The 21,035-nt window shown below is 49.9% G+C and overlaps 1 protein-coding gene across 1 annotated transcript in view; it reads left to right on the forward strand.

Moving 5' to 3' along the window:
* The window catches only part of chd6 (chromodomain helicase DNA binding protein 6), a 67,666-nt gene that overhangs the window by 40,998 nt on the left and 5,633 nt on the right, over nucleotides 1-21,035 (forward strand). Inside the window, exons 21-47 of the mRNA XM_083772074.1 lie at nucleotides 19-214; nucleotides 1,118-1,282; nucleotides 1,545-1,724; nucleotides 2,064-2,174; nucleotides 2,380-2,582; nucleotides 3,582-3,665; nucleotides 3,811-3,929; nucleotides 4,347-4,506; nucleotides 6,400-6,489; nucleotides 6,751-6,854; nucleotides 7,416-7,486; nucleotides 7,790-7,848; nucleotides 8,244-8,328; nucleotides 8,676-8,730; nucleotides 8,833-9,241; nucleotides 9,665-9,873; nucleotides 10,064-10,161; nucleotides 11,416-12,159; nucleotides 12,426-12,731; nucleotides 13,989-14,208; nucleotides 14,827-15,900; nucleotides 16,151-16,257; nucleotides 17,214-17,735; nucleotides 19,168-19,587; nucleotides 19,695-19,844; nucleotides 19,949-20,227; nucleotides 20,668-20,805. Coding sequence (XP_083628200.1) covers nucleotides 19-214; nucleotides 1,118-1,282; nucleotides 1,545-1,724; nucleotides 2,064-2,174; nucleotides 2,380-2,582; nucleotides 3,582-3,665; nucleotides 3,811-3,929; nucleotides 4,347-4,506; nucleotides 6,400-6,489; nucleotides 6,751-6,854; nucleotides 7,416-7,486; nucleotides 7,790-7,848; nucleotides 8,244-8,328; nucleotides 8,676-8,730; nucleotides 8,833-9,241; nucleotides 9,665-9,873; nucleotides 10,064-10,161; nucleotides 11,416-12,159; nucleotides 12,426-12,731; nucleotides 13,989-14,208; nucleotides 14,827-15,900; nucleotides 16,151-16,257; nucleotides 17,214-17,735; nucleotides 19,168-19,587; nucleotides 19,695-19,844; nucleotides 19,949-20,227; nucleotides 20,668-20,805 — 6,358 coding nt within the window. The remainder of the gene's footprint in view (nucleotides 1-18; nucleotides 215-1,117; nucleotides 1,283-1,544; nucleotides 1,725-2,063; nucleotides 2,175-2,379; nucleotides 2,583-3,581; nucleotides 3,666-3,810; nucleotides 3,930-4,346; nucleotides 4,507-6,399; nucleotides 6,490-6,750; nucleotides 6,855-7,415; nucleotides 7,487-7,789; nucleotides 7,849-8,243; nucleotides 8,329-8,675; nucleotides 8,731-8,832; nucleotides 9,242-9,664; nucleotides 9,874-10,063; nucleotides 10,162-11,415; nucleotides 12,160-12,425; nucleotides 12,732-13,988; nucleotides 14,209-14,826; nucleotides 15,901-16,150; nucleotides 16,258-17,213; nucleotides 17,736-19,167; nucleotides 19,588-19,694; nucleotides 19,845-19,948; nucleotides 20,228-20,667; nucleotides 20,806-21,035) is intronic.

Here is a 21,035-nt window from a genome sequence, read left to right on the forward strand (position 1 = left end):
TAATAATGATGTTTCCAGGTACACATACGAGCGTATCGACGGCCGTGTGCGAGGGAACCTGCGCCAGGCAGCCATCGACCGCTTCTGTAAACCCGACTCGGATCGCTTCGTCTTCCTGCTCTGCACCAGAGCCGGAGGTCTGGGGATCAACCTGACGGCTGCGGACACCTGCATCATCTTTGATTCTGACTGGAACCCCCAAAACGACCTGCAGGTAACCCTGACCATGACCCTGTGACCCTAACCACAATCTGGGAATCCATCGGAGGGAAAAAAAAGAAAAAACAGCACCCTCTGCCTCTACAGTATGAATGACGGCGCAATGTATTTGACATATCTGTCCTGCTTTGCTTTCTTCACAACGAGAAGAGCGCTCGCTGCTCAGAGCAGCAGACCTGTCAGTTTACTTCATGTGTACTTCATGCGGCATGTGTGAGAGTTGACAATTTGTGAGCGAAATAAGCATTCGGGTCTATGAAAACAAACCAAAAAGACTATTAGGCTATTTGAAAATAGCCGATCTACAAGCTCACAACGCGTTGCGTTGATCTGCGGTTTTCAAAACAATCATGAATTATATTATCATTATTATTATTATTATTTTCTTTTATAAAATGTGGAATATTCTTTGAAACATTTTACCAAAAACACAAATTCCAAAGTCGCTTATAATAAAACGGCATGGCACCACTGAGTTTGACCAATGAGATGTGAACCTGGGGTCTGGGAAGCTCAGAGCCGCAGCCATTGGCTCATGACACGAGCACACGACCAATGGGACAGAGCATTCAGTGTTGCTAAGATACCCACACCCTTGGACGATGGGGTCTAAGTACAACAACAACTGCAGGACATGCATGATGTGACGAGCGGCGCTGAAAGATGGCACTTCAGTAGCAGCACAGACGCATGTACACCTCTCCCATTTGGAAAACATTTGTATTTTTCGACTTTGAAATGTTGCAAGTTAAAGTTTACAGCATCGGAGACCTTCTTGATGTGACTTTTAAAAGTTAGGGATCTGAACACTGAATCCAGACAGACTTACAATAAGCAACGACAACACAAGGTTAATAGTAATGTAGGATGATAAGTAACACCTCCCCCCCCCCCACAGGCACAGGCTCGCTGCCATCGGATTGGTCAGAGCAAAGCGGTTAAGGTGTACCGGCTGATCACCAGGAACTCCTACGAGAGAGAGATGTTTGACAAGGCCAGCCTCAAGCTGGGTCTGGACAAGGCTGTCCTCCAAGACATCAACAAAAAGGGCAGTACGAACGGGGTGAGTGAGTGTGTGTGTGTGTGTGTGTGTGTGTGTGTGTGTGTGTGTGTGTGTGTGTGTGTGTGTGTGTGTGTGTGTGTGTGTGTGTGTGTGTGTGTGTGTGTGTGTGTGTGTGTGTGTGTGTGGGCGTGCTTCAGGTGCAGCAGCTGTAACGTGTGTACTGTGTGTGTGTGTGTGCGCACTCCAGCAGCTGTGTAAGTTGGAAGTAGAAGAACATTACATTATGTGTGTGTGTGCGTGTGCGTGTGCGTGTGCGCTCCAGTCGCAGCAGCTGACTAAGCTAGAAGTAGAAGACCTGCTGAGGAAAGGAGCGTACGGAGCGCTGATGGACGAGGAAGACGAAGGCTCCAAGTTCTGTGAGGAAGACATCGACCAGATCCTCCAGAGAAGAACCCAGACCATCACCATCCAGTCTGAGGGGAAGGGCTCTACGTTCGCTAAGGTACCCTAACCCCCTTAACCCTATCCCTAACCCTGACCATCACCATCGCTAAGGTAGACAAACCCCCTTACCTCTAAGCCACCTTACCTTGGGTTACCTTAACCCAGGGGGTCGCGACCCCTCGGAGGTCGCCAATTCTTTTGGGGGTCCCCGAATTATTTCGAATTTTAAAATGGATGATAATTGATATGCAAAAATGATCATTTGAAATTAAAATGGATTTGATCAATCTTTTAGCATTGTGCTAAACCAGCAAGACAAAATCTCGCCTTCCTGCCTGAAGAAGTTTCAACCTAACAACCTGTCCGTCTGTCCGCCTGTCCGTCTCTTCTCCTCCAGGCTAGTTTTGTGTCGTCTGGGAACAGAACTGACATCTCTCTGGATGATCCCAACTTCTGGCAGAAATGGGCAAAGATCGCTGAGCTGGAGATCGATTCTAAATCAGAGAAGGTAAGGATTCCTTTTAAACGCCCGGGGACACGATTTTGCATATTAAACGCCCGGTCCAAATTAGTGCCTGTCTTCAGTCTAATTGGAACTGGAACCAAATTATGTCCCTAAAAGCCTGCGGCAAATAGCTGTGTTTTTGCTTGTGTCTACCATTCTTTCTATCTCTCTCTCTCTCTCTCTCTCTCTCTCTCTCTCTCTCTTTCAGGAGTCTCTGGTCATCGACACGCCCAGGGTTCGCAAGCAGACTCGCCACTACAACTCGTTTGAAGACGATGAGCTGATGGAGTTTTCGGAGTTGGACAGCGATTCGGAGGAACGTCCGTGCCGGACGCGGCGTCTCGGAGAGCGAAGCCGGCGGTATCTCCGTGCCGAGTGTTTCCGCGTGGAGAAGAACCTGCTGATCTTTGGGTAGGTGTCCCTATATGTATGGGGTAAGGAAAGGAAAGGTACTATGTTTACCCAGGGTAACTGGACTAAGCTCAAGAACTTGTTTACAGCCAGGCCATGCTCATAGAACATTTCATGGTAGAGGTTCAATGCCTTGTCCAAGGGCACTTCAGCGGTGGTAATTTTAACGTGCCGGTCCGGGGATACGAACTAGCGACCTTCCGATATCGAGACCGCTCCGCAAAGTCCCTATAGGTATATAGGAGTCATATAGGCTGGAGTATGTAGAGAAGAACCTTCTGATCTTTGGGTAAGATGAACCCTAGGCTGGATTATAGCAGATCTACAATAGATCACGAACCCTAGTGTCCCTAAAGCAGAGCTGCCAACCTGCACGCATTTTCGTAGAAAACACGCAATTCTAGGTCTCAGTGCGCATGCACGAAATGCACATATGACGACGACGCAATTTTGGGGGATGGGTGCGGTATAACAGTTGGCATTCGGCAAGATTTACCCCTCCTTAGCGGAGTGCAAGAGTCTCTTCTCTGCCTGCCTACCCCTCCCCGGCTGGAACAGCCACCTGAAGCGATGTTGGCTTACCCCCGGCCCCCGACTCCACGCATGGCGTCCTGTTGTGTATATTCATTCATAAAGTCACTGGGGATAGACAGACTGTGCTTTGACATGTACACTTACAGTATATTTATTGATAGACTATATGTTAACTCTTGTCTGAGCAAGTACAGTATAATTCTCCCATTAGTGCAATGTACTGCATTTCTGGTGTGATACTGTAAAGCAGGCATCTGTCACTTAAACCAGGCATCTGTCACTTAAACAATGTACAGACTTTTACAATTACGTTAATCATTGGACCTCTGACGGCAGCATTAGGTGAATAATTCATCAGTCTGTGTTGGAGCGTCTACAGCTGCATGGTTCATGTCACGTGCAATTACATGCTGGCTAAAGTAATGTTTGTGGTCTCTCTCTCTCTCTCTCTCTCTCTCTCCCCAGGTGGGGGCGATGGAAGGACATCATGGATTTGGGGCGTTTTAAGGCAGGTCACCTGACGGAACGAGACATAGAGGTGGTCTGCAGGTGAACTTTTACTTGTTTTTGCAACGATTACGATTTTGCAAGCCATTTTTTTCACCCAGTGTCAATTATCTAATCTAATCCTGAGCGCTAGGGCTATTTTGGTTAAATATTCTTAGCAGTAAATGAGTTAAGTCTGTGTACGCAGGGCTTTGCTGGTCTACTGCCTCAGACACTACAAAGGAGACGACAAGATCAAGAGTTTCATCTACGATCTGATCACCCCGAGCAAGGAAGGCCAGGACCAGGACCTGCAAAACCACTCTGGTTAGCATTCTGCCATTCACTTACATTACAGCATTAGCGCTGCAGCTAAAAACCACTCTGGTTAGCATTCTGCCATTCACTTACATTTCAGTGTTATCGCTGCAGATAACGTACTCTCTGGTTAGCATTTGCCATTCACTTACATTACAGAGTTAGCACGGCAGCTAATGACCACTCTGGTTAGCATTCTGCCATTGACTTACATTAACATCATCTAACAGTTTCACTGTTGCTGTAACATCATCGTCCTTCTTGTTAGAAGTTTCACTGTTTATTAGTACTGTTTAAAATGAAAGTTTCACTGTTTATTTGTACTATGTTTAAATCCAGCGCTGTGAGTTGTCTGCTCTGAGGCTGAAAAAACACAACTGCAGCTAATTAAGAGTTCTCCTCTCCTCTCCTCTCCTCTCCTCCTAGGTCTCTCGGCTCCGGTTCCTCGTGGTCGAAAGGGGAAGAAGTTGAAGAATCCGCTGAACGTTCCAGAAGTGAAGACTGCTGATTGGTTGGTTCACTGCAACCCTGAGGTGGTTCTACAAGACGACAGCTACAAGAAACACCTGAAACAGCACTGCAACAAGTAATGATTAGTACTAATTAACTGTACTGGATGACGGATGATGGGTGATAATTTTAACTGAACAAGAAGAGAAATAGTAGCGATCAGTAGTGCGAACAGTCTTAGATATGAACAAACGTAGGCATAAACAAACTAAGCAAATCAAATACTCAAAGGGTTGGCAAATAGAAAGAAAAGGTACGAGTAATGCATCAATATATAGGCACAAGTTGTGATGCTACCAGCACCTCTCCAGTAAGGTACAAATGTTTGCCTGTGGCTTCTAGTTAGGCCTATAGCGTCGCAGTCCCGCCCCCTCAAGAGACCCGGAAAATAAATTGCCGTTCATTTTCCTCATAGGCATTTCTTAAAGTATTTATTTAAAGACGGTTACGCCGCGGACAAAGCCAACTCGGATCGCGACAAATCATGACAATGAACACAATATTTTGGGCCGATCAAATCATTAGAAAGAAGAAAATAAAGGCAGGAGACAACACTATTTGTTTTGTTTTTCTTCTTATAAATTATTTGATCGGCCCAAAACATTGTGTTCATTGTCATGATTTCTCACGATCCGAGTTGGCTTTGTCCGCGGCGTAACCGTCTTTAAATAAATACTTTAAGAAATGCCTATGGGAAAAATGCATTGGGATTTATTTCCTGGGCCACTGTTCTGAAAGGGGGAGGGACTGCGACGCTCTATAGGTCTGCCAATTGGTGGCCCCACCCACCACCAACAAGGCAACCTGCTACCACTCTCAGCAGGTGGGGTTTTCTACATAATATATAGGACGGCAGCTACAAGAAGCACCCGAAACAGCACTGCAACAAGTAATGAGTAGTACTAATTAACACTAATTAACTGTACTAATCTATAGGACAACAGCTACAAGAAGCACCTGAAACAGCACTGCAACAAGTCAGTATATAACCCTAACTCTAACCCTAACTAGCTTACCCTAACCCTAGTTAGTGTCTACCTTACCCAAACCTAGAGCGTCGCAGTCGCAGTCCCCGACGAGCGGCCCGGAAGAGAATTTCCCATGGATTTGTCCTAGTCTAGACGTTTCAAAAAGTATTTATTTAAAGACCTTTAAAGCCTTGGACAAAGCCAACTCGGCTGCTGACAAATTTTTTGGGCTGAACAAATAATTAGAAAGAAGAACCTTTTTTTGTTTTTCTTCTTTCTAATTATTTGTTTGGCCCAAAAAAGTCTAAATAAATACTTTTTGAAACGTCTATGGGAAATATGAAGGTTGAACAGTTACAAGAAACACCTCAAACAGCACTGCAGCAAGTGCTCTGCAATTAAGCCTTCAGTATCTGAAGGCTTAATCCCAATGTATGAATGCAACCATTGCAAAGTGCTTTGAGCACTTGGAAAAGCGCTATAAAAATGCAATTCATTATTATTATTATTATTATTATTATTATTAAAGTACATTACGATTATGGACTGTTATCTGCAGTTCTCAAAGTGGGGTCGGGGTCCAGGGACCCCTGGGTCCTTGAGGGGGTCACCAGCAAAAGCAGGCTACTTCTTATCGCCTGATAGGAGGGATTTTCCAAGGTTGGAATTCCAAACAGTTCCTTATTTCCCCTCCATCAGGCGCCCCGGCTGACCAGGGAGAGGCAGTATAGAGACCAGGATTACTGCATGTTTTTTGTGAGGGTACCTACCCTAGGGGACATGGGGAGAACAGGTGAGGGTACCTACCCTAGGGGTACCGCTGGTCACGGTAAAAAAAGGAAATCATGCCTCAGTGGTCAGTGTGATCCTCCCACGATAAGATTGCTTATCCGTGATTGCTTTCAGTAAAGGCCTGGGGTGATAGCCAATGTTTCTCTCTCTCTCTCCTCTCTCGCTCTCTCTCTCTCCCCCTCTCTCTCTATCTCTCTCTCCCTCTCCAGGGTGTTGTTGAGAGTAAGAATGTTGTATTATCTGAAGGTGGAGGTGTTGGGTGAGGCTGCCAACCAGTCTGTAGAAGGACTTCCATACAGGTACACGCACGCACACACACACACACACACACACACACACACACACACACACACACACACACGCTTGCTGCGTTCACTCTAGCTATGAAGTCTTTGTTGTGTTGCTCCAGCCACCTTGTGTTAAATGATTAAGCTAAAGATGGTAAAATGGAATTGGTCCAAGCGAGGTTATTGATGCTGTAGCTGCTAGGGTTATCTCTCTCTGTGTTTCAGTGTCTCTCTCTCTCTCTCTCTCTCTCTCTCTCTCTGTCTGTGTTTCAGTAAAGTGGAGTTCTCTCTACCAGACATTGACTACATGGAGATTCCAGCTTCATGGTGGGATGCAGATGCAGACAAGTGTCTCCTGATTGGTGTTCATAAACATGGTGAGGGGGTGGGGAGGAGGGGGGACATGAGTCTGGCGCCAGGCTCATGCCTTGTTCAGCAATCTGACGGATGTCGGGTGGAAGCGGTTCCTCATGCTGCGTTCACACGGGCAGACGTAAAGATGCAAAGCTACACAGAGCATTTGCAGCTGTTGCATCTTTTGCAGCAGCTGTAGAGGAAACCGGTTGAACAGTCTGTGACTTGGGTGGTGCTTGTCCTTGATGCGCTAGGCTTTGGCTACGCACCGCTTGTTGTACAGTCCCTGGAGCTCGGGGAGCACGCCTCTCATTACGCACTTTTCACCGTAGGCTGATATTTTCTCGAGCAGTACAGTTCCCACACCAGACTGTGACACAGACTGATAGAATACCTCCACAACCTGGGGATGATAGAACTGTTGCAGTACAACCTGAGGATGCGGTGTCCTACTCCAAACTTCTCCAGGTGTCGGAGCAGTACAGGCTCTACAGTTTCTATTGTTTGTGTGTTTCCCTATGTAACTGTGTGTGTGTGTGTGTTTGTGTGTGTGTGTGTGCGTGCCTGCGTGCGTGTGTATGCAGGTTATGAGCGCTACAACGCCATGCGAGCAGACCCAGAGCTGTGTTTCCTGGAGAGGGTGGGGATGCCCGATGTCGCCGCTCTGACCAATGAGGGAGGAGGGGAGGGGCCCGATGTCATCACTCTGACCAATGAACAGGGAGGAGGGGAGGGGCCTGATGTCATCAATCTGACCAATGAACAGGGAGGAGGGGAGGGGCCTGATGTCACCGCTCTGACCAATGAAGGAGGAGGGGAGGGGCCCGATGTCACAGCTCTGACCCATGAGCAGGGAGGAGGGGAGGTGCCTGATGTCACCGCTCTGACCAATGAGGGAGGAGAGGAAGGGCCCTGTGTCACCGCTCTGACCAATGAGGGAGGAGAGGAGGGGCCCGATATCACAGCTCTGACCAATGAGCAGGGAGGAGGGGAGGGGGGCGTCGACCTAACTGACAGGTAACAGTGTTTGTTTTGTTGCTCTAGTCACCTTGTGTTAAATGATGAAGCTACATATAAATGGAATTGGACCAATCAGAGAACTCACACAATGAAAAGTGAAATTGGAAGTGATGAAACCAAAAAAATGACCAGATGAGTTTATAAATAGAACTCTATAAAATGATATACTTATTGGAACTAGAACTCTATGACTTATTGGAACTAGAACTCTATAAAATGATATACTTATTGGAACTAGAACTTTATAAAATTATGTACTTATTGGAACTAGAACTCTATCAAATCATGATGCAACTCCTGTTTTTTTTGTGTGTGTGTGTGTGTGTGTGTGTGTGTGTGTGCGTGTGTGCGTGTGCGTGTGTGTGCATGTGTGCATGTGTGCGCGTGCGCAGCGTCGGTGCGTGTAAGAGTGACGAAGTGAAGGCTGAAGCAGAGACCAGAACAGACGCAGGAGAAGCGAGAGATGAGAGTTGTAAGGTGAGAGCAGAAGACTGTAGAAACAGATCACTGGAAACGTTGTTTCGGTTGTCTCCTTATTAACGCTATGGACTAGTGATAGAGATGAATAATTAATTAATCATTGTTCAATACAGAATGAGATCGACATCGGTAATATTGGTACATAACCGGAATACATTTTATCGTATATTGATATCGGTACACAAAATGTCTCATCGGCACATCCCTACTATGGACCCATGGTGGACCATAGCGTTAGGAACTATTTCTATAAAATGTAGTTAGCACTGGAGTGGACGGGTTTGTTTGTTTTTATGTATTATTTTTGTTTAAACAAAAATTATGCAAATTTTTTGTGCGTCCAGGAGGAGACATGCTCCAGAACTGATACCTCAGACAAACCGGACAGCACTCTTACAGGTGAGACTAATTGATCACTGATTGGTCTCACATTAATAATTGTCTCAGAGGTCATTAATAATTGTCTCAGAAGGTCAGAGGTCATTAATAATTGTCCCTCAGGTGAGATGTACGGCAGCACACTGGTCTCCACGACGACGCCATCCCTGACGTTGGTAACAGGAACAGGAAGTGACCTAACGGGAACAGGAAGCATCGTGGCGGAGCGGCCCCTGTGGCCGACGGGGCCCGCGCTCACGGCGAGGCTGCGGCGTCTGATCACGGCGTACCAGCGCTTCACGCTGCGCCGCGACCACTTCCTGTTGACCGACGGCCTGGTCGCCATGGCGATGGGGGGCGGAGGAGGAGGTGGGGCTAGTCACCACGGGGGCGGAGGAGGAGGCGGGGCAAGTCACCACGGGGGCGGGACCAGTCACCACGGGGCGTGGCAACTAGGGGAGGAGCTGAGGCGCTGTTCCATGGTGACCCCTCACCCTGACCCCGACCCTCTGTTCCTGGAGTGGCAGAGAAGGTAAGTTATTATCTCCTTATATGGTCACAATAATAACTAAGGCTGTCAAAGTTAACGTGTTAATTGTGCGTTATATAAATTCCTTTTAACAGCGTTAGGGGATATGACCTACCGAGTGAAAGGAAAGACGATCGTCCATGTGTTCTATAGTTAGATCCCATTGAAAATTAAATGGCAGCTGCAGCAAAAGTGGAACGTTCCAGGAAGACAAATATGAGAAAGATAAAACAAAATAATAATCCAGCATGGAATCGGATGGGATGCGCTTTTTACCACGTGGTGTCCTCGTGCCTCGTACAGCGGTGGATCAACCGTTAGCCAAGAGCGCCATCTAGTGTAAAAACATCAAAGATTCATAAAAGTCATCAAGTAGATGAGTTAATGTGTGTGTGTGTGTGTGCGTGCGTGCGTGTGCGTGTTAAGGTGGACCCGTCGGGAGCAGGCCGATTTCTACCGCACCGTGTCGTCCTTCGGGGTGATGTACGACCCTGACAGGAAGAGCTTCGACTGGACTCACTTCAGAGCTCTGGCTCGTCTGGAGAGGAAGACCGACCGAAGTCTGGAGACATACTTCACCTCCTTTGTTAGCATGTGTAGGACGGCCTGTAGACTGCCCCCTAGGAAGGATGAAGGTATTACACACACTAACACACAAGCACTCAAATGTTTCAGACATGCTCAATTTGTTAATTTAAAAATGTTTATTTAAAAAGGTGATATTTATGTCTGTCGGTCGGTCTGTTCCGACCTGCTTTCTAGCTTCTTACACCCCCCTATTCTCCCTCTCTGTCTCTCTCTCTCTCTCTCTCTCTCTGTCTCCAGCTATGGTAGATCCTACAGTCGTAGTAGAACCTCTAACAGAAGAAAGAGCAGCGAGGACTCTCTACCGCATCGAGCTGCTTCGCAAGATCAGAGAACAGGTATACACTATAGACTAAACCCCAACCCTTTTTGCTCCCCATCTGATTCCCATCATTTGAAAATGAAGTGATGGTTCCGATTTCCGATCACCTGATCAGATTGGGACAACCGTAAACCTATACTATACAAGATCAGAGAACCGGTTAGTACACTATACCGCATCGAGCTGCTGTGCAAGATCAGAGAACAGGTAATATAATTATACTATAAATAATATACCCTAACCCTAATATTTCAAAGAGATAAGGCCACTCTACCCTATCAAAGGCCTTTTTGGCGTCCAGTAACAGAACGGCAGTATCTGTGAGTTTAAAACATCTAGCAGGCATTATGATTAAAGCAATTTTGGTCTGCAGTCACCAGTCAGGCCTCTCTCAATTGTGGGAGGACTTCACGGCCGAAGTTGTGATTCGTCTGGAACCAGGCTATAACCAACCAGGGCCCAGTATGCAAATATGGGGCGGGACATTGCAAAAAATAATAATAATACTGAGAGGGACAAGACTAATATCCACGCACTTATATTTGTATCGCTACGCAAGGCTAGGTCAATACAGTGTGTGTGTGTGTGTCAGGGCTCCAGACTAACTTTTTCACAGGTAGCACTGGTGCCACCTACCTTTTCAGTTGGTAGCGCCACCACAAATTAGGTAGCACCAACTTTTTTTTGTATAGGTCTATGGCCTGCACACAGCGCTACTCGACGCAAAATAACAAGCTATTGGAAGCTATTTTTCAACAACAAGTTTACCGTGTTTGGGGTCGGGGACGAGGCGCATATGTTGTGTCTGCTGTCTCTGTGGATTCAGCGACAGCAATGCACAGCATGCGTCATCATAGTTGTAAAATGTGTGCTAAGTGTGCGCTCCAGGGAAACTTATACAACAGCCGATGCTGAAATCAGTTTCGTTTTTTTCGGGGTTGATCAGTGAGCGCGCCGCCGCTGTTGAACTCACGCATGTCGTGTGCAGACCGGTGCAGACAGACAGGCAGAGAGAGAGAGGGAGCGAGAAAGAGAGAGAGAGGAGGCGCGGAATGAGCGAGAATAAAGTAATATTTTATTATCGCGCTAATGCCCATGCTTCATGGTTGAGGCTGGGAGTGAAAGCAATAAGTAGCACCGGTGCGACCTCGTTCAAATTCAATTCGCATATTAAGAAATTAAGTCGCATATGCGACCTAATAGGTCGCACGCTGGAGCCCTGGTGTGTGTGTGTTTATTTATAAACAAACTCCATTTCCCATAATGCCAGGTGCTGCGCCACCCTCTGCTGTCGTCCCGCCTCCAGCTGTGCCGGCCCTCCCTCTACCTCCCCGTGTGGTGGGAGTGCGGCGGCAAACACGACCGCGACCTCCTGCTGGGCGCGGCACGCCACGGCCTGAGTCGCACCGACTACTACATCCTGAACGACCCGCAGCTCAGCTTCCTGGACGCTCACAGGACGTACGTCCAGAAGGAGAGGGAGAGCCAGGCGCTGTACCTCCACCCTCATCACCTCCACCCTCATCATCATCACCATCAGCCGCCGGGGGCCAATCCCGCGCTGGCTAACCCGCCCCACTGCTGTCTGTACGATGCCGCCGCCCACTATCACCACCACCATCACCACCACTTCCACCACCACCATCACCACAGCCCCCCCAATGGTCCCCCCGCTGCTCCCTCCGCTTCCTCCCAGCCCCCGCCTCCCCCCGCCGAGCCGCTGGTGGGGGCCCCGGGTTCGGCCTCCCCTCCCCCGCCCCCCGGGCTGGGCGGGAGGGGTGGGGGGGACTTCCTGGACGAGGGCCTGGAGCTGGGCAAGTCGTCCAAAGACGTCCTGAACGGGTTCCCCTTCAAGTCTGCGGCGGGCGGACAGAGCATGCTCAACTCGTACGGGGGCGGAACTCTGGGCCTCCTGGACGGCCCTCTGAGGAGCCACGCCCTCCTGGTCGGGGGGCAGGGAACCTCGGAGGAGAGCGAACTGATGCCGCCGTCCATGGAACTGGACCAGTTACAGGTACAGCTCAAGGTCAAGGTTGGACTTTATTAGTGAACCATTACTCTTCCATCGCCACTAGGGGGCGCAAAAAGGCCCTGACTGCCAGTTTCTATACATTTTTTAATTGCGCTGTGGGAGTTGATAAAAAAGAAGTTAATTAAGTCCTTGGCAGACATTGAGTTGGTGAAACATCAATAGTGAACCATCAATAATAGTGAACCATCAGCAGTGAACCAATCAGCATAGTGAACAATCTCTAATCTGATTGGCTCCCGTCTCTCCAGGCTCCGTGGGGCACAGACCACTCAAGCCCCGCCCACCACATGTTCAACGAGGCCGACCCCATCCTGACCCCCAGCTTCCTGGAGGAGGACGAGGAGGAGGCGCAGGCGGTGGACGCAGCCGCCGAGGAGGGAGCGACTCTGGAGGAATGCCTGGGCCTCCCTCCTCAGCCGTCTGCGCAGACGGGAGGAGACGCAGCCGCAGAGGAAGGAGCAACTCTGGAGGAATGCCTGGGCCTCCCTCCTCAACCGTCTGCGGGCGGTGCAGTGGTGGAGCCGCTGGAGTCATCCACTTACATGCTGTTCAAGGTGTGTGGGGGGAGGGGTGGAGTCATCCACTTACATGCTGTTCAAGGTGTGTGGGGGGAGGGGTGGAGTCATCCACTTACATGCTGTTCAAGGTGTGTGGGGGGAGGGGTGGAGTCATCCACTTACATGCTGTTCAAGGTGTGTGGGGGGAGGGGTGGGGTCATCCACTTACATGCTGTTCAAGGTGTGTGGGGGGAGGGGTGGGGTCATCCACTTACATGCTGTTCAAGGTGTGTGGGGGGAGGGGTGGAGTCATCGCAGGGGTTGACACTAAGGTTTCAGAGGCACTTGCCAGTCGGGAAAGTGCAGGTCATGTTCTACTTTCCCTCAGGTCATGGCCACTTGCCCCACAAAAATATTGTAAAAATTACCGCTCACTTTAATTATTTGTGGTGCAACCACTTCAAAGAACAGCAATGTCTGTGACTCTGTGACTCTGTGTCCGCCTATGTGACGTTAATGAGCACGAGTATGTACCAGTAGGGGCCAGTAGGGGCGCCAGAAACAGAGAGAGAGAGACAGTGCTGCACTGTTGATAGAGAGAGAGGGGGAGAGAGAGAGAGGGGACTTGCACCACTCGGTTCACACGGGTGTGATTTTTTTACTTTCTACTTGCATGCTTGAAACGTTTCCTTTCCCAGTTGAAAACGATTGTTTTTGTTTAAGTCGCAGGAATACAGTAAACAGTCAAGTCATGTAAACACTAGCATTTTATTTTAACAATAAGAACGTAGAGGTAGATCTCTTCATTATTGTTCTTCCATTCGGAGGCATCGGTGCTAAAGCTTCAGATTTCAGCCGGGCCAGGCCATGTTTGTCAAACATTTCACAGGCTTTGTTGTCGGACCGGGCTGAACATTTATAGGCTACATTTAAGCCCAAAAGAAACCACTTCGGCTACTTAAAAAATAAAACGTGGGAATCACTGGTATAATCAACATTAGGAAGCAAGCCCAAATAAGCAACTACACTTTACAAACAAGCCCCAACACGTAATCAGAATTGATGCTCAGATTGTGGTGATATGAGTTTATCAGCGTTTCTAACGCTAGAGAAGGGGACACACAGTGACTCCAAAATGGCTGATTCCTACTTCCGGTTCACAGGGGCAAATCACGGGGTCTTCTTTGCGGCTTTTTTCAATCATTTTGTTGGCACTGGCTCCAGAGTGCCGTCAATGGTGATGGCATGTAATTGGTTAATGTCTGTTTTATCTGATTGGACAATGTAATGACTGTGGTTTTATTCGATTGACAGGACCTCACAGCGAGCCCTCCTCCACCCTATGCACCGCCTCCTCCTCTCTCCCTCTCGGACATCACTGCCCAGCCACCCCAGGATAGGCTGAGCCACTCTGATGTCACAGACAGCCTAGCCAATCCTGAGGAGGAAGAGGAGGAGGGAGGGGCTGAGGGCTTTGAGTTTGAGAAGGACGAAGGAGCGTCGCCACGGCAACCAGGAGACGAGGTTCTAGAAGGTATATATCTATATATATCTATATATGTATCTATCTATATCTACCTACCTACCTACATACCTCTCTCAGCAGTGTGTGCAGCAGAGTGGCTCAAAACCTCAGCCTCAGGGCCTAAAAGTCTAATATATCTCCTGAGCCATGGGGTTATCCCTTTGGCTTAGTGGTTAAGATGTTTCCAAGTGGAAGACCCGGGTTCGATTCCCGGGTGTTATATAATATATAATATCTAGGAAGGAAGGAGGAAGGTGGGAGTGGAGAGGAGAGCATGTATTGTGTATGCCAAATTGTCTGCATAATGTGATTGGCTGAATTCCTGGCTCATGAGAGAGAGGCTGAGCTTTGCATAACGTTTGTGCCAATATAGTGGCGGAGAGAGAGGTAGGGAGAGAGAGAAAAGGTTGGGGAGGGGAGGAGAGGAGCAGAGGAGACTCAGAGCATGAGAGGAGAAGAAAAGACTGGATAGAGGCAGAAAGATAAATGTGAGGGCCACGTAGCGGAGATGTGAGGTTTGCGTAATGGCCCGAACCTCTAGTATATACACACACTCCAAATGTATTCATAGAAGGTCAATCAGTTCCTTTTCTGGTGCTAACTTTAAACATCCCTGCTTTCTTGTAGGTGCTGCTGATCCCATGGATCCAAGCCTAGCAGGGCAGGAGACCGTCATGGATCCAAGCCTAGCAGGACTGGAGACCGTCCAGGGGAACCTCAGTCAAGGGGACCATCAGGAAGACTTACCCGACCAAGAGTATCCTTTCTTGGGAAAGCTGGAGCAGGAGGCTAGCCTTGGGTGTCCTGAGGCCATGGAGGAACCACAGGGGAGCTCCATGGACAGAGTAACAGAAGGAATGGTGGAACAGTCCAAAGTGCACTCGGTGTTAGAAGACCAAGTGGACCTGTGTCCTGCAGTGGACAAGGAAGGTTTAGAACCTGAACCCTGCTCCATGTTACTCGCTACAGCTCCGTCTGATAAGGACCAAGATGGAGGTTGCTTCAAAACGGAGCTCTCTCTGGATCAGAAATGCTGTGAGGGCAAAGGTCAAGACGGTGGCGACACAAAGCATCAAACTGTGGGATTGTCCCTAGAGGAGATGTGCCTCAATAAACCTGACTCCACCCTGCCTGACGTTCTCCCCGAGAAAACACACCCACTGGATCTGCCAATCAAAGCGGAGGAGACCAAGATGGAGGCTATGGAAGTAGAGATACCCACGTACCCCAACAGCTCGGAAGTCAAACTCACAAGCCTTCTGGGACCTGAGAGCTTGATAACCAAAACCGAGCAGGATTTCAGCTATTCTGATGTGAAGCTAGAAGCCATGGAGACCTCTTGCTCAGCAGGCTCTGAGATTAAAACTGAGGTCAAGCCAGAGGCTGTTGGTTTGGCTGCTTATCCGGACAGTGCTGAGCTCAAGCCTGACATAAAGCCAGAAGGTCTTGGGTTCGAAGCGTTCCCAGACAGCTCTGAGATCAAACATGAGGCCAAACAGGAAGAACTTGGGTTTGCTGCTTATCCAGATAGTTCTGAGATGAAACCTGAGACCAAGCCTGAAGATCTGGACTTCACCACCTATCCTGACATCAAAACAGAAGCCAAGCAGGAGCTGTTGGAAGCCGACAGCACGGTGGAGCATCCGGATGGACTGGATGTCAGGGCAGGCCAGGTGAAGGAGGAGCGACCCAAAACACCAGGTATGACCCTCAAAATAGTTATTATATATTCATATGTTATATATTATAAATGTAATAGTTATTATATATTCAAATATTATTATATATTACATAGTTATTGACCCTCAAGATTTGGGATTAACTCATGTACATGGATAGACATATACATGTACATGAGTTAATCCCAAATCTTGAGGGTCAATGTGTCATGTGTCATGTGTCTGGGATGTTTGCAGGGTTAGTGTTAACTCATCTATTTGTCTCCCTCTAGTGGCCGTAGAGATGTTTGCTCTTCCAGACCTTCATGACTCCAGGGAGCCGACCATCGCTCAGCTGCTGCAGGAAAAAGCCCTTTACTCCTTCTCTGATTGGCCAAAGGTACTGTCAATCACTTCTGTATTCTCGGAGTGGCCAAAGGTCACGTTACTTTGGAGCAACATTACTCTGGCAAACTGTTACGTAGAAAGTAAGCATGATTTAAATGTCCAACAGCACACGAGGACAGCGACTTTCTCGTGGTTCAAACCACATTTAAATATGTCACACTTTTCTTTTCTTTTTTTAAATACAATACAAAAAACAGTTCACATTCATTAGGAATAACTGTGAAATACACCTTCTTAGTCGACTCATGCAATTACCCAGTACCTTTTATTAGAAGGATAAGCCTCTTTCGAGGGGGTGCTTTAGAATTTAGATAACCATGGGCTAGCAACGCATGAGATAATGCAGATTATCTGGTTGTGTAGCTCACATAGTAACTCATTCAGTAACTTCAGTAACTCATATCTTTACAGCCAGGGTTAGTGGTCCAGTAAATACATACATCCAAGTTTACCTTCCACTATGCCATGATTGGGCTAGCCTGGCCCAGCCTGTGTGATTGGGCTAGCCTGGCCCAGCCTGTGTGATTTGGCTAGCCTGGCCCAGCCTGTGTGATTGGGCTAGCCTGGCCCAGCCTGTGTGATTGGGCTAGCCTGACCCAGCCTCTGTGATTGGGCTAGCCTGGCCCAGCCTCTGTCTGACATTAAAGTTTTTCCGATCTGATTGCTTAGACCACCCACACTTAATTAACTGCAGGGGTGTGGAGTTCAATGGTGCAACCTGGAAGTGGATCGGTTCACTTCCGGTTTTACCTGGAAGTGGTCATAGAGACCAGAAACTCTGCCTAACCCCTTATTCATGGGTACGAGGAATCCAAAAGACCGGAAGAACCACCGGAAGTGTCTGCAGGCACACATTAAAATTAATGTCTAAGTCGACATTTTGTTTCTTGTTGGATTTGTTTTTGTTTTTTTAACTAAAGCCTGCGGCCATTATGCTGCCCCCTACAGGACCGAGTGATCATCAATCGCTTGGACAGCATCTGCCACGCCATCCTGAAAGGGAAGTGGCCTTCATCCAACCAGCAGTACGAATCACCCTGTTCCCTGGCTACCAACCCCAGCTCCCTGACTACCAACCCCAGCTCCCTGGCTACCAACCCCAGCTCCCTGACTACCAACCCCAGCTCCCTAGCTATCAACTCTAGCTCCCTAGCTACCAACCCCAGCTCCCTAGCTACCAACTCTAGCTCCCTAGCAACGAACTCTAGCTCCCTAGCTACCAACTCTAGCTCCCTGGCTACCAACCCCAGCCCCCCCGCTACCAACCCCAGCCCCCTGGCTACCAACCCCTGCCTGGCCAACAGCCTGGCCCAGCATCAGCACCACCGAGCCAGCTTCCTGCAGTCTACCACAGCCCCAGGATCCAGCCCTGCAGGCCCAGGAGGATCTGTCCCCGTTCAAGCCAGAGTGCAGCAGCCCAATGCTGGCCTGCCCTTCTCCATCCCCCCCCCTCTCACTAGACTGCCCAAGGTGAGAATCTGTGGTATTCTTTTAGTTTTTTTGTTGGGGGGAGGGGGGGGGGGGGGGTGACATAACACAAACCGTTGGCTAACAGCAATGATTTGTACTGTTTTGTGCTGTTCGTGTACTGTTAGTGTACTAACAGTACATTAACCCGTGATAAACTATTCCGTCCGCCAACTCACCTCTATGTGCACGTCTATGTGTGTCCATTTGTATATTGATCACCCGTATGTGTCCATATGTATGTTAACAACAAGCACACCTCTCTGTCTCTGTCTACCCCTCTACCACCCACCCATTCACCCACCCACCCCTCTACCACCCACCCTCCTCTCTACCACCCACCCTCCTCTCTACCACCCACCCACCCCTCTACCACCCACCCACCCCTCTACCACCCACCCATTCACCCACCCTCCTCTCTACCACCCACCCCTCTACCACCCACCCACCCCTCTACCACCCACCCATTCACCCACCCTCCTCTCTACCACCCACCCCTCTACCACCCACCCACCCCTCTACCACCCACCCATTCACCCACCCACCCCTCTACCACCCACCCCTCTACCACCCACCCTCCTCTCTACCACCCACCCTCCTCTCTACCACCCCTCTACCACCCACCCATTCACCCACCCTCCTCTCTACCACCCACCCACCCCTCTACCACCCACCCATTCACCCACCATCCTCTCTACCACCCACCAATTCACCCACCATCCTCTCTACCACCCACCCATTCACCCACCATCCTCTCTACCACCCACCAATTCACCCACCATCCTCTCTACCACCCACCAATTCACCCACCATCCTCTCTACCACCCACCAATTCACCCACCCTCCTCTCTACCACCCACCAATTCACCCACCCTCCTCTCTACCACCCACCAATTCACCCACCCTCCTCTCTACCACCCACCCATTCACCCACCCTCCTCTCTACCACCCACCCATTCACCCACCCTCCTCTCTACCACCCACCCATTCACCCACCATCCTCTCTACCACCCACCCATTCACCCACCCTCCTCTCTACCACCCACCCATTCACCCACCATCCTCTCTACCACCCACCAATTCACCCACCATCCTCTCTACCACCCACCAATTCACCCACCCTCCTCTCTACCACCCACCAATTCACCCACCCTCCTCTCTACCACCCACCCATTCACCCACCCTCCTCTCTACCACCCACCCATTCACCCACCCTCCTCTCTACCACCCACCCATTCACCCACCATCCTCTCTACCACCCACCCATTCACCCACCATCCTCTCTACCACCCACCAATTCACCCACCATCCTCTCTACCACCCACCTCTCTACCACCCACCCACCCCTCTACCACCCCTCCCTCCACCCCCCACTATACCTACCACCCACCCACCTCTCTACCACCCACCCCTCTACCTACCATCCACCTGACAGTACAAGCCACGGGGTGGTGGCTGTGGGGGCGGAGCTTGGCGCTTCACCTCCTTGCCTCTGTTGCAGGAGAGGCTGGTGGCTCCGCCCTTCCTCCCTGAGCTGAAACGAGCCGGAGGTCGGAGGTCGTACGACTATGAGGCCACGCCTGCTCCTGGAGGTCGGAGGTCGTACGACTACGAGGCCACGCCCGCCTCTGCCGGAGAGAAGGCGGAGCCGGTGGTGGCCCCGTCCTCTCACATGCTGATGAATGGCTGGCAGGAGGCGGGGCTACTGCTAGCCATGCCTCCCTCCATGCAGGAGGCGGCGATAGACCTCACCAAACCTCCGGGAGACTCCGCCTCCTCCTCCTCCAGTGAGACGGTCCATCACAAGGCCCCGCCCCCCATCACGGCCCCTCTGGACATGGCAACCATCCTGCAGGTAGAGAACTACTTAACTGACTAATTAGCTAAGTAGCGCTACCCTGCTTCTCATAATGGTATACTGGGTTAGGGTTATAGGGTGTAATTCTCATGTGTGCCCACCAGGCGGGGCTGATCCATCCCGTCACGGGACAGATCGTAAACGGGAGCCTGCGGGGCGACGACGCCCTCAGGAGGAGGAGAGGAAGGAGGAGAAACGTGGAGGCGCTGTACTCTGAGTTCGCCAAGAGGGGGCTCCACCTCCCTGAGGCACAGGTGGGTGGATGACCGACAGACAGAGACAGACAGACCGACAGACTCCTCTCCTCTGTACAGGTCTGTTGGTGTGCACTGTTCATTCTCTCCTCTCCTCCGCACAGGGCAGGGTGAAGGTGATCAGCCACCCTTCCGTTTCCTCCTCCACCTCCTCTCCCACCCCCTCTCCGTCGTCGGCGGCGGCGGCAGACCGCCCCGCCGGTCCTCCCACCATCCCGTCTCCGTCGCCGGCCCCCCAGACGCCCCCCGAGACCCCCCAGGCGGCGCCGCCCCAGAGCCAGACGGAGGTGGTGCTGATGGAGCGCGAGGCGGCCACTAAGGGCCTGATGGAGTGGTTGAGACAGAACCCAGCGTACAGCATGGAGCTTCCTGCCTTCGCTCACGTATGACTCTCTCTCTCTCTCTCTCTCTCAGGTCTTCCCTGCTATAGGCAGCTTCAGATTATTATTATTATTTCCAGAGCGAATGTATTAACCCATTCTGACCTGAGATCAGATTCATACGAGGTTTCCACTGGACACACACTGGTCTGATTAACCCATTCTGACCTGAGATCAGATTCTAAAAATGTCAGTCGTTCTTTGATTTTTCAAAAATAGCAGACCTACAAGCTCGTAGCGTGCTATGAGCTTGTATATCTGCTATTTTTCAATAGCTAAAGCATAACATAATGCTAACACCAAAATGGGTTCCCGTTCAGAATGTATTAAATACATCATGACATCATACAGACTTGACACATTAAGTTATGAGTTATGACATGACACCTCTCTCTCTCTCTCTCTCTCTCTCTCTCTCTCTCTCTCTCTCTCTCCCCCCCCAGTCAGGAGGGGTGCTGCATGGTTTCGTGGAGCGTCCCAAACAGAGGAGACATCGTTGTAAAGATCCAACCAAGCTGGACATCAACTCTCTGACGGGAGAGGAGAGAGTCCCTGTGGTGCACAGAGGAACTGGCCGCAGGGTACCGCACGCACACACACACACACACACACCGTCATGCATCATACACCAGACAGGGTACCACACACACACACACACACACACACACACACACACACACACACACCGTCATGCATCATACACCAGACAGGGTACCACACGCACACACACACAAGGTCATACATCATACACCAGACAGGGTACCACACGCACACCGCCATGCATCATACACCAGACAGAGTACCACACGCA

This window comes from Protomyctophum parallelum (genome assembly GCF_964188405.1).
Source record: "Protomyctophum parallelum genome assembly, chromosome: 8".
NCBI lineage: Eukaryota > Metazoa > Chordata > Actinopteri > Myctophiformes > Myctophidae > Protomyctophum > Protomyctophum parallelum.